This window comes from Lutjanus erythropterus, chromosome 15 (genome assembly GCF_056507025.1).
Source record: "Lutjanus erythropterus isolate fLutEry1 chromosome 15, fLutEry1.hap2, whole genome shotgun sequence".
In the NCBI taxonomy this organism is placed as follows: domain Eukaryota; kingdom Metazoa; phylum Chordata; class Actinopteri; order Lutjaniformes; family Lutjanidae; genus Lutjanus; species Lutjanus erythropterus.
Genome location: NC_139331.1, coordinates 32,949,608 through 32,963,197, shown reverse-complemented (window position 1 = coordinate 32,963,197; position 13,590 = coordinate 32,949,608). Strand labels below are relative to the sequence as shown.

The following is a 13,590-nucleotide window of genomic DNA, read 5'->3' as shown; positions in this document are numbered from 1 at the left end:
GTTTACAGGATTAGGCAAGTAGAACTGCTTGCCTCATGTGATGTCATTTGAGTCAGCATGGTGGTTGGATGGGCAGGGACACTAGAAGAATGAAAAAAATTGTTGGAGTGGAGTTAGAAATAAGTTTGTAGGTCGCTTCTTATCTCCACTTCAGGCTTGGCTAAAGGCTACATGCTACATCAACCGCTACTAGCATAACACACCTGTACCTCCTGGTGCCAGTTGAGTTGCATTGTGGGTAATGTAGGCAGAAAGTTTTGTCAAGGAAGAAGTATTTCTGGAATAAAAAGACTCTCTGGTTCTGCTGCATTTTGACCTTTTTCAAACTGTCTGAGAACAACACTGTTACTGGAAAATAATACTAAACCTGTGGCGTTTTCTTCACAGGGATAGTTTGGATTATTTGATTTAGGACTGAATGAGATACTTATTGATCATCTACACTAGATGTCTCTTGGCAAGCCCCCAGTTTGGAGAAGCAGAGAGGAGCGCCAGCACGGATGCCAAGTAATGCCTCTGCAAACCAACCAAACTTCATTGGCAAAATCAGTCATTTTACCTCACAGACCCACAGTTGCTGGTCTGCCACTGCCTTGATCTGTTAGTTAGTTTGTGTTACTGTGTGTTACTACGACCTCAGTGAGTTCGAACTAACCTTTTAAAAGTCACACAATAACACAAAGAAACTAACAGATCAAGGCAGCGGTACAGCAAGATGTTCTATGTTCTGCAGGCTAAAATGACATATTTTGCCAATGGAGTATGGTTGATTTGAATACTTGGCTCATAAAACAGCAGTTTCCTGTCAGAACAGGCTGTCTGATGGAGAAGTAAAGTGGTGAAAATATTCTAAATATAGTGTTCACTTAAACCGATGATGATATTTTATTTTTTTTCCTGTCTGAACTATCCCATTAAAGACAAAAACAAGGTTTGTTTTTAACTCATTTTGTACTTGGAAGTTTATACAGCTTGTAAAAATGGTTAAATTAATTATTCAAATGTTTTCATAACTGTTATTGTATATTTTATGAGGCTACAGCGGTTACATTAGCAAAATATTTCATTACTCATCGTCCATCCAGAATTGCCATTTTCACTTTTCGTGCCAGAGAAGATAAACATGTTAAATATTTTATTGTTATGTGTGTTGGTTTGTTTCCTTGTAAGAGAGACAGAGGAGTCTGCATTGTTAAAGAAATGTATCTGCGTTCTCTACAGATCCCATGATCGGATGCTCCGTTCATGAACACACAAACACACACACACACACACACACACACACACACACACACACGGACACACACACACGGACACACACAGAGTTGATTCATCAATATTTCAGAGATGCAGCCTTCCATGCTGAAAGATGGAGAGCAGTGATGAGCTCTTTCTGTTCGTTAACCTACATGCGCGCACACACACACACACACACACACACCCTCTCTCTGTCCACTTTTTCCCCCTCTAATCAGACAGGAAAGCAGCTATATAAACAGGAAACAGTCATTCTATCCATAATGCTATGCATGAATGTGTGTGTAGGTGTGTGCGCGCGCGTGTGTGTGTTTGTGTGTAACATACATTCTGTATGCTTACAGCAAATGGACGTCTACCATATATTGTTGGAGGCTGATATATAGCACAGAGTGTGTATAAATACGTGCATGTATGTGTGCGTCTGAGGCTTTGTGCTACACTGACGATATTTCCCATGAGGCAGTGGGCATTGTTGTTGACCACGCACTCTGATTGGCTGAACTGAAGCTGGCAGGATGTAGGAAAGACCTTAATGGACAGTGAATGTCCATTTCCTCCGATAACAAAAGACAGCCTGGTCTTCTGGTCTGGTTGAGTTGGTGTCTTTTAGTTTGCTGTTTGCTCATTAAAAGCCACAAAAAGGTCTTTTAACTTATTATGGCACCGTCTCAGTTTCATACCGATGCCTCTATGTGACCTACATACGTTAACAAGAACACACAACATCAGGGAGATGATTGGCTATTTCTGTGAAGTTATTCTAAATGCCTGCCGCCGGATCAGATTCTCCTTGAAATCAAATCAAACAACTTGCAAGTTGTAGAGCCAGTTAAACAGAAGCAGGAAGAGATTTTTTTTTTTTTTTTAGATAATCTTATTTTTGACTTTGTATTTTGTGGCTAAGGTGGTGGAAACACTACCGCTTTTGTCCAGACAACTTCATAATCAGCACAGTATAAAAAGTTCCTTGCAGTAGCTTCCACTGGCTTAAAAAGTATAATAACTTGCAAGAGACTGATAAAGTTTTTAATCATTGCAATAAAGTATAAAGGCAAAAAAGAGCAAAGACAGGGAGAAGCATTCAAGGTTAAAAAACGACTAAATTATCGTCCTGCTCCAGGCCGACATACCCTCCTCTGACGCTGCAACATTTATGTTGGGCTTTTTTATAAAAGAATCAGAGAGAAACAGCTCAGTGTTTCCCGCACACAGACTTTATCTGGGCAGCGTGCCATGGACGAGTTTTTTATTTTCAGACTCGGTTTATTTATCAGATTTACACTCCTGAGAGCTCTCTGTCCCGTTCCCATAAATAAGGCTTTAAAGTCTGCAATTTGGTTCAAATTCTCAAGTATCTGTAGTGATGTTCTTAATTTAAGATGCTTAAAATCGACCTATTTACTGTGCTGCTCCTGTGAGAATTTGAAAAAAAAAGGCGTTCTCGGGAATTTTAAACAAAGTAGGAGACAATCAGGCAGAGAGGACGTGCAAATCTCAGATCTCAAATGTTACGTAAAACTTCATTAGAGGGAACACCTCAGAGGGATGACATGGAAAAGAGTGTTTCTGCAAGTTTAATGAAAGTTAGATGAAGATCCATCAGGAACAAAATAAAAGCAAGTTTAGACAGTTTTCAGAAATTTTACGTCCTCTTAAAGGACCTAAAAAAAACGAAAAGTAAGAGCTGTGCGATGTGGAGTACAGAGGGAGGGAGAGACGGTGGTAAGAAGAAGGGAGATGTTGCAGTTGTGACCCAGAAAAAGTGGATCTAAGAATAGTCCAGCGGAGGGACGCTCACAGCGGCAGCCTCTGTGTGAGAACCTGCTGCTCAGCATGAAGCTACGCACAGCGACTGTACTGATACCTGACTGTTTCATAACAGCACAGACTGTGTGCTGTGCAAAGGCTGATAAAATATCTGACTCAACAGACAAACTGTGATGCTGCTGAAATGCCCTGGAGGGGAAATACTGATGTGGTACAACTGGTACGGTTACAGGGACGTGTAAAAATGTACGAATGTATGACTATTAACCCTAGAAGGGTTAGCAGGAAATCCTAGGCTCCTTAAATCGTTAAAAGTACACAAAACTTGGTGGATGGTGGTGTTTTGTTTTGTTTCCCAAACATGTATTTTATTTTCCTTATCATTCTTTATTACTTTATTTGTTATTACTAAGAATGCTGTTGAGAATGTAAATGGCACTATGTTGTTAAATCACATTTATGTTGAAAAGTCAATAAAAATATGTTTAAAAAAAAAAAAAAAGTACACAAAACAACACTAATAATTTCAGCCATTTTGATATGAAATAGTACAGCATGCAACTGTAGCAATTGTATTAAATTAAGATGTTTTTTAACTCTGTTGAATCGAATTTGTAGGACAGGACATCTCTGCCTCACGACGTTCATTGATTTAAAGTTTTCTTTTGACACATTTTGCCTTTAACAAATATTGCACTTTCTATATTCCATATTGTGATTTCAATAAAAGTTTGAATAATTGTGCAGCCATACTGATGGCAAGGTAGCAGTTAAAATATTATAAGTATAGCACTTCAAGATTAGGACTTTTTTTACATGGTGCTCCTGCTGTGCTGATCGCCATCCTCTGACAACCCCACGTAAAAAATCTGTTTTTAAGCTCTTCCCCTATTTTCATGGTATAATTGTGCACATCGGATTGTTTGCTACATGAAAATGAGAAAGAGGATCTGCTGCAAAACAATTTACAGTAACATCTGGATTATTTTTACAGTGTGGTGTTGGTACTTTTATTCAAATATCTACCAGCTGACCATGTAAATCAGAGCTGGTGGCACGTCCAGCAGAGGAGACAACAGCTCGACTAACAGTTGCACCAACATTACAACACAGTCAGAGAGTCACAGATGGAGCGCCGCACCTTGGAGGCCCGTTAGCTGACAGCACCCTGCAGAAACACCAGCTGACCCAACATACTTTCACAAGGCTGGTCCCTGACCCACTTACATTTGTCATGCGTGTCTGTGTGGATGAATCTGTGGCTGAGAGGAAGAGACGAAGACGAAGAGGAGGAGAGCCTTTTCAATCTGATGTTATCTATAACTGGTTATTTCTGAGGCTCTTTTTCACCATGTTTCCTTCTCACTCTCTCTTTCTCTCTGTCAGTCTGCCTCTCTGCCTAGCAACCTCTCTCTCATTGGCTGTCAGAGCAGAGAGAAAAATGGCACCTGCAGGCTACATCCTGTGATTGGTGGGCTAATATCAGTCGCGGCCAATAAGAGGAAAGCAGAGCCGGGGGTCTGTAAGAACTGGCTGATTGATCAGACTGGAAGTGTTAGATGATCACAGTGACGTCTGGGGACTAAAAAGAAGGTTTAATGATAAATTATAAGTTATAAGGCAATGGGTGAATTATTACTCTATTAATTAAATAACATAAATACATATTAAACAAACAAAATGTGTCAAAACTTTTAAATTACTGAACACTGAGGCAGGGATGTGCTGTCCTACAAATCAGATTCTACAGACTTCAAAAAACATCTTCATTTGGTAAAAAAAAAAAAAATAATAATCACAACATAGTCATCTTAGCAAGTTTTTCAATCAAAATAAGAATAATTATGAAAAAATTATCATTACGTCTAATATAAATCATATCTCAAGTGCAGTATCAGTCAAAATAATCGCAAAAAGGTGAGCTGCAATTATTATCTATCATCCTTTACTTATAATCAGTTTCTGTCATGGTTACAGGAAATATCTGTCTGCTTATAGAAGTGTTTAAAAAGTCCTAAACTGTTGCTTTGTCATTAATCAAAATGATTTAATGTGATGACATTTTACAGAGCTGCATTGTTAATCAATCTGCCAATCGATTAAATACTTGAGAATGAATAATAACCATCATTTTTCAACACAGCCCAAGCTGGCAAACAGTCTAAAACCCCAAGATTTTCAAAACACTATCATATAAAGTACTATAAAGCGGCAATAATGTGGCTAAATAGTAAATTAATTGATTATCAAAACAGCTTTTGTCATTTTTCATCCTGAAATTACATTTCCAGCTTTTTCATTGGGAGGGTTCGCTGATTTATAGTTTATAGATTTATAGTACCTTATCTCATAGTTTGTTATGTGTATTATTTTTTTTTTTATCTTTTATTAAATCTGAAGATGCCAAAGTGGGCTCAGGGAAATTATTGTTGTTATTAATCACTCAGAAGGTTTAATCAATACCTTTAAATCATCCCTTCTTCTCAGCTCATTATAATCTGCTGTATATGTCATCCTCGGTGCAGATCGTCCTGTTATTGACACACTTCATGATCTCTCTCTTCATCTTTTTTCCAATCACGTGGTTCGGCTGCACCGCATTCCCGTTTATTGAAGCTTCTGTTTGTTGAGAAATTGATTTTTGATGTTTTTTTTATTCCTGCTGCCAAGTTTCACTCTGTTGTACCTGCCTTAGAAATATCTTGACATGATGCAATATTGTGTCAACACTTGGTGAATTATTCATGGAAATAAAAACCAAAGAATCTCCCAGAATTCCTCCCAGACGAAGAAAAGAGCCAGAATATAATTTTAAAACACTGTTTTTAAGAGTAACAGGTATATAACCTCATGATGTTAGAGCATTAATTGTGACAACGTGCTGAACTGAAGACATAAAGGGATCCTTGTACACGTCTTAATCATATAATCACATAAAACTGACCTGTGATCTCGACATGTGACATGAGCCGAGTTAATCTGTTTTTCCCATCAGTGTACACACTGAAAAAGGTTTCCTCCTTCTTTCCTACTGAAGATGTCAATCTTTAAAAGTCACAAATATATTGTTTTATATCTAAAAGAGCAGGTAATTCCCTAAAACAGCTGAGTTTTTTTTCTTTTTTTTCATTTGTTAGTGACTTTTCTCAGCTGCAGATTTATACACATTCAGTGCTCTACTGAGAATTTACAGCAGCAGGACGGCGTTTGTGGTATGAACTCATAAACTACAGTGACAATGAAATATAACATGTCACCCAGTGTGGCTCACTGATGTGTTTCTAATAGTTTTTGAACAACAATTGATCTCCATGATTGAGACTCCATGAAGATATATCAGACATCGGCTACAACAACAAACGAAATACGCAATATCACTAAATTTAAATCCAATTAGCCTAAAAAATTGTTTAACTATAAATTATGTTGCACCAAACTTTTAAACTAGCTCAAAATTTAGAAAGATTAAATTTCTTTTAATACTGAAACAATGTAAAATTTTGCTGACATTTTAGCTGGCTAGCAAACAATGTAATGTTTTGTTAACTTGCTAGAAAACAATGATGTTAAAAGATGTTAACTTTTTAGCTAGCTAGCAGCGAGGTAACATTTTGTTAACATTTAGGCTAGCTAGCAAACAATGTAATGTTTTTATACTTCTTATAGAAATAAAGTTTTTTTTATTTAGGCCTGTTTCTTTATTAACATCAGTAAACTTGGATTTACTAGATGTAAATTAGTTTTTAATTGTGCTACAGAACAAATCTGGATTCACTCATATTAAACCAAGTTTTTGCTCAACTGATTAGAACTAATCTTATATTAAATTAATCTTCGTTGGTGAAACCCAGTCTAAAGATTTGCATCTCGGAACAAACTAATTAACTTGTATCTTGCATGACAAAAATTGTTTTGAAGTTATGCACCAACAGCGACAGACTGATGCATCAAAGGCAGGAAATACTTCTTGTCATTAATCATCTTCCTCCTCGGGCAGAGAGGAGAAGGACTTCTGCTGATTCTCTGCGCTGACATCACTCAGCAGCCACCCAGTCAGCATCACACACACACACACACACACACAGCAGCAAAACCCTGTGAACTGTGCTGTGTGATCACATATTTTATATGGTTTAGCAGAAAACAGTGTTCGCCTCTCAGCGCTCTGGAGGACAACGTGAGAGGAAGAAATACGAGATGCCTCACAGAAACGTACATGAAAGCAGAATATACATCAGCTCCGTCTCAGGGGACTTGAAAGACAAAAGGCCACATCCTAAAGATGAGGCAAAAACAAAAGAGAGCTTACGCTGCTCTAATAAATGAGTCTTCTGAAGGCTGGCACAATAATTTTTCCAGTTTGAGGGAATTTTACATATTCTCTTGAGAGTTTGCTGCTGTTATTACGTAAAATAAATCTCAGATACACAACTATGGACAGCCATTTTACTCTAACCTCTTTTCAATAAATAAAAAATACCACAAAATAACTAAGATACACTGCCAAGAAATAATTTTCAACAGTGCTAAAATGTTTGAGGGAGTATTTCTCATGTATATATATATACTTATTTTTATGTCCTGTAAGGTTTTCAAAAATGCCTAAATTCAGTTCAGCCTTTGTCCTTCCTGAAATTTGGCTCGCAGCAGCAAAACCAGTCAGTGTTCAGTGACCTTTTCTGTACCACAACTGTGTGCCAGTTGTTCTACTTTGTGTGCCGAGGACTTTTTTCAGTTTGTTGTGGTACTGAAAGAGGTATCAAGTCAGTATCGTTCTTTTCAACTGGTATTTTATGTCCTGTATATAATTAATTTATGCAAAGGATTCATTTGGTTTGGATTGCACCCAGATCTATTCTCTATTTATTTATTTGTCTGTTTTATGTCAAGTGCAATTAACTAAATTGCACAGATGTTAATTTAGCTTCAAGGCTGACTCTTTTTAACCTTGGCTTGGTTTTATTCAGTCATGTAAAAAAACAACAACAACATACATCAGATTTGTCTAAAGAAAACCAAAATAAAAGACAGATTGGATCTACAACAGGACCTGGACATGGAACTACAAAAACACAATAAAATGTAATAAAATAAAACAAACATTAAAAAAGCATATAACCCAAATAAGGTGTTGTAACATGTTATTTTATAATAAAGTGTTACACCATTTTCCCAAACTTTTTCGGTCATGCACCCCCTTCTACATCAAAGTCAGCATGACGCACCCCCAACAACTTGAAAAAAAAAACAACCCAAGAAATACAGCCTATTTATAGCTGTTGAAATGGTGAATGTGGTGCATTGAGATGCTACTAAAGATACTGTAAAAAATTGAATTAAATTGCAATAAAGTTACACACCATCTGGCACGTGAAGAACAGAGCGAATGACTAATTCATCAGTGGACTTTCCCACTAATTGTACACAGAGAGATGTGTGAGTGGACCCAGTAATCTTGTAGTAATAATAAAATCACACCATTACATTTTTCCTGTTGAGCACTCTTTAGAGGCAGCTGCTGCACCCCAGTTTGGAAAACCAATCTGTTCCAAACCAAATGAAACTTTCACATAACTCATCTCATCCAATTCAGCTTCTCACAATATACTTTGTGTTTCTGGTTGCAAATTTTGCAGCATCTTCGACCGCAGCGTCAACAGACCAGAATGCAATGCAGCTACGATGCTTGCTGTATTTTGAGACATTACTGTAACTGTAAGCTTTTCTAAAGTGGAAAAATTCTCTCTGTTATTACATTTCTCCTGTTGCTTTCAGCCCTGCCACCTACACAGGCAGAGAAGTACAGCATATTACAGCTGAATACATCAGATTCACACCTCTGCTCTGGGAGTTGTTCAACGCGCTCAACGGAAAAATACTCAGAACATCACCAAATAGAAAAGACAGAAAAGAGGATATTAGCAGGGATTTTGCGTGTTCATACAACCTCAACTTGCCCGTCTATTGTTCCCAAACACGTGACACCATAAATATCTTTTTCTTCCTCTCATTTCCTCACATTAGAGCCTTGGGCTCAGTAAGCTGAGTGTTTGATGGTCCAGGCTGCAGCTACAGGATCACTCAGTCATTCTGCATGGCTGACTTATTGACTGGATATGCACATGAATCAGAGCAAGTAATTAATTCGGCCCTGGCTCAGTCTTTGATTGGTGCCTGTGTGTGAATAGGGCAAAGGGAGAACTGACATTTTAAGCTACAATGGTCACCAGCTCCTGTCTGGACATATGAGACACCCAACTGGACTGTGAAAAAAGGGCAGCAGGGACCAAAACACTCCTAGCACCATGTCACTGGAACCACTGGTGCTGGTACTGGAATTAAAATCTAAGTATTTACTAGTTAAAACCCGGTGAAACATCAATAATATCATCACATATGCCACGGTCAGGGGTCTGCAACATTTACAGTCAAAGAGCCTTTTTTGTCCAAAAGAAGAAGAAAATTCTGACTGGAGCCACAACTATTAAATTAACCTATAAATGACGCATTTGCACAAATTAGTCGCAGTGAACTATGAACCTGATTTGTCATTATTTTGGTGCCTGAAAGTTAAATGAATTTACTCTAAAAATTTTTAAATATTTTTTTTGCTTTTCTAAAACTCAAAGATTTAACTTTATCTAAAGAAAAAAAGTATTGGTAGTAAAACTGTTACAAAACTTTTAATTAGTCGCATCGTTAGACACAGTATTTCAAGTGAGGTTCCAAAATGGATGGATAACAAAGTCCCCATGATCAAAGCTTGATTTGAATCAATACTTTAACACTATTCAGACTTGGTACGGGCTATCTGACACACATTCTGAAAAATGTATAGTCAGTATTGAGAGTTATATAAAAGTAAATTAAAGAGGACATTGGTTGGATGAGGTCTGACATAAAAGCTACACACTACACAAAAGTGACAATGTGATTTGGATATCTGCATGGTCTCACCTTGCCTTTGTCTTGGTCTGGACTCAGTGTCACCCTGCCTTGGTCTTGGTTTTGACTCTGTCCCACCCTACCATGGTCTCAGTCCTGACTTATCGTCCTACCTTGGTCTTGGTCTTGACTTGGTCATGCCGTGCCTTGGTCTTGATTTGAACTGGGGCTCTCAAACTCTTGGTCTTGACTTGCTCTGCCTTGGTCTTGCTCTTGATTCAGTCTCACTCTGCTTTGGTCTTGGTCTTGACTTGGTCCTGCCCTGCCTTGGTCTTGACTTAGTCTCATCCTGTGTTGGTCTTTGTCTTGACTTAGTCTCATCCTGTGTTGGTCTTTGTCTTGACTTAGTCTCATCCTGCATTGGTCTTGGTCTTGACTTAGTGTCACCCTGCCTTGGTCTTGGTCTTGATTTGGTCCCAATCCTCAAAGTCTTGGTCTTGTATTGGTCTCGACTTGGTCTTAGCTTAGGTGGTCTTGACTACATTGCTAATGTTGCTACAAATAACTTTTCTCAGTTGGTTACGACTGGGTTACTTTTTACTGGGTTACTTTTTATTGGCAGTAATTCTTGTTATGTCTCAAGTTACTTTTAAAAGTAATGTTCCCCAGCACAGCTAATATCTGATATCAGTACCTGATATGTCACACGATTAGCGTCATGGTTTGTTAATAATAGCTTGTTGTAATGTAATCTGTGTCAACCCCAAAATACTGTCTCTGATCTCTATGACACACACACACACACACACACACACACACACACACACACACACACACACAGATGTAATTAGATATGAGGCTCCCAGAGTTACTGTCTCTTACTAACAGGTCATCAGATTACCACACATAATAATCCCACATACCACATGTCCTTAATCTGACTTGCTGGACTGTGTAAACTGTGTGTGAGTGAATGAATGAATGACTGAAGTTGGACTCTCACCTTGTACTTGGCAGTCAGTTGCTCGGTAGCTTCTTGCTCCTTCCTCAGATCTCCCATCATCCTCTCCTTCTCTCCCAGGAGCCTCTGCTTCTCCTCAGCCAACATGAACTGATCTCCTCTGATGGCCTCCTTCTCCATCTCCAACCGCTGCTCCTCCAGTTTCACATACTCCTCGGCCTCTTTCTCCACGACCTCCCCCTCTTCCTCACCCTCCGTCTCTTCGTCCCCATCTCTTTCCCAGCTCTCGCCACCCTCCAACTGCTCCTTCTTCTGCTTGCTCCTCCACTTCCTGTGGTTGAGCTGGGCCCGGAGGCGAGCGATCTCCCTCTGGAACTCGCGCAGTAGAGCATCCTTAGGATCCTCGTTGACTCTGGGTTGGTTCTGGATGTTCTTGGCGCGGTTGGCATAGCGGAGGGTGGTGAGGGTCTCGTCGTAGTGCAGGGGGGATGGGCCTAAGGTGGCGACCATGACAGTCTTTGCATTCCCGCCCAGAGAGTCCTGCAAAAGCCGGGTCAGCTTGGAGTCCCGGTACGGCACGTGGCTGCTGCGCCCATCGGCCAGTGCTGAGATCACATTCCCCAGCGCTGACAAGGAAAGGTTGATCTTGGCAGCCTCTTTCAGGCGCTCGCCCTGGACGCCGGTCTTGGCTTGGCGCTCGCTGCCCGCCAGATCCACCAGGTTGAGGCGACCGACCCGGATGTGTTTCCTCCCATCTGGTCCAGGCTGGCTGCACTCCACTGTGATCAGGAACAGAGCGTGGGAGCGAGATGAGTGTTCATTCATGTCCGTTGCTCCAACTGCCCTTGCCTGGTTGCCCATGTTCATCACCTCCTCGATCTCCTTGATGCTCTTGCAGACACACGATGTAAGGTCGCGCACGTACACCCCGGATTCTGGACTCTCCCGGAGCTCCAGCGCTCTAGAGCTGCCATGTTTGGGATCGAGAAGATCCCGAACTTCCTCCAGATAGATCTCGAGGTAGGACGCCCGCACCAAGTACTGCTTATCCGACTGCGAGCGGGAGATGTGTGTGAAGATGTGGTCAAAAGCGTTGGGGATCACGCCCCGTTTCTCCGGGTCCATCCACGCCCCCTGCATGGTGTAGGTCTTCCCAGTACCGGTCTGCCCATACGCAAATATGGTTCCATTGAACCCTGCGAGCACTGAGTCTATAAGCGGTCGCACGCTCTCGTCGTATAGATCTCGCTGTTTGGAGTTTGCATCATAAACGGCATCAAACGTGAATGTTTTCTGGGGCTCGCTTGCAGGTGCCCGAGGGTTCCTGAGGATCACCTGTCCGAGCCGCAAGTCCATCTGCACGATGCCCCCTGTAGGCCCGTTGGACTCCTCTCTCTGGTTCAACGGACGGCATCGAACAACCACCTTCACTGACTCGCTGCTCTTATTTTTTGACATGACTGTTTCTTGTAATACACCAAAAGGACAATTTATGTGCTCTCAATCAAAATAGGTTGTAAAGCTGTGTGATGCCTTCAATGAGCCTCCTGTCTGCCTGTGAATTGTGTAACCATTGATTTTTCTAACCATTAATAACAAATTCAGTATAGCTTCTTCATCATATCCTATAGAAAATAGCCTGATTACATAGACTGCTATAATAACCGAAACAAATGATGAAATGCCACTGTGTCTAATGGCTAATTTCCCTCGGTTATTGTCTGTAATATTAGCCCACAGACAGACAGACGGTCAGCAGCTCTCACGCGTTATTACTGGATCGACGCTCCATTGCAGTCCCGCTTCACGTCCACATTCACTCGGTGAGAAAAATCCAACAATGCCGGCGACAATAAACACATTCAGACAGATATCACAGTCATGTCGTCCTGGTTTCACTCGCCCGGTAGATCCGACACAGACCGCTGTCCGCATCTTCCTGTCCTCCGCTCACTGATGCTCCGGACTGGATCTGCGTCTCTCCGTGTGTGTGTGTGAGCAGAGAGACAGGGCTCCCCTCCGGTAACCAACACACACACTCATACACACACATACAGGGACACACACACACACTCATACACACTCAGTCATTCAACCACCACACCCCACATCACTGCGGAGCGGAACAGAGGACCATGGGAAATGGAGTTTTCGTCTCAATGTGGCGCTGAATCTTGTCCAAGGCTGCCACCAACTCCTCAACTAGACTGGTTTGGTTCAGTCGACAAATAAAATAACATTTATTGTTTTAAACATTGTACACCGCTTATGGTCCCATGTATGGAGGACCAGAACAAAATAAATAAAATAAAAAAGAATGGATAAATAAATAAAATAAGTAAATAAATAGTGCTATTTAATGCACCAACGGAATGCAAATTAATTTACTTATGGAGTCATGTAATTTTTTATTTTTTGATTATGGAGATATTTATTCATAATTGTACATAACATCTATTCACTTAATGTACATACATTAATATAATGTATTTGTAAATCCATTGTATTTTTATAATCATTTACTGTTTCACCATAGTAATCAATTCATTTAGTAAAGCATGTCAAACATTTTTTATTGATATTTGTAAAATTTGTCATTTGTAAAATAAAAAATTGTCAAATGCTTGCAAGACACATTTGATTTAGTTGAATGGTGCTATATAAATAAGGATTGAATGATAAAAAAGTGATCTTTTCCTCAATATTTTCTCCTTTTC

At 40.0% G+C, this 13,590-nt stretch overlaps 1 protein-coding gene across 1 annotated transcript in view; it reads right to left on the bottom strand.

Annotated features, from left to right (window-relative positions):
* Positions 1-12,894, bottom strand: part of kif3ca (kinesin family member 3Ca) — a 31,397-nt gene extending 18,503 nt beyond the window's left edge. Inside the window, exon 1 of the mRNA XM_084737595.1 lies at positions 10,916-12,894. Coding sequence (XP_084593721.1) covers positions 10,916-12,331 — 1,416 coding nt within the window. The 5' untranslated portion in view covers positions 12,332-12,894. The remainder of the gene's footprint in view (positions 1-10,915) is intronic.
* Positions 12,895-13,590: the final 696 nt, after the last annotated feature.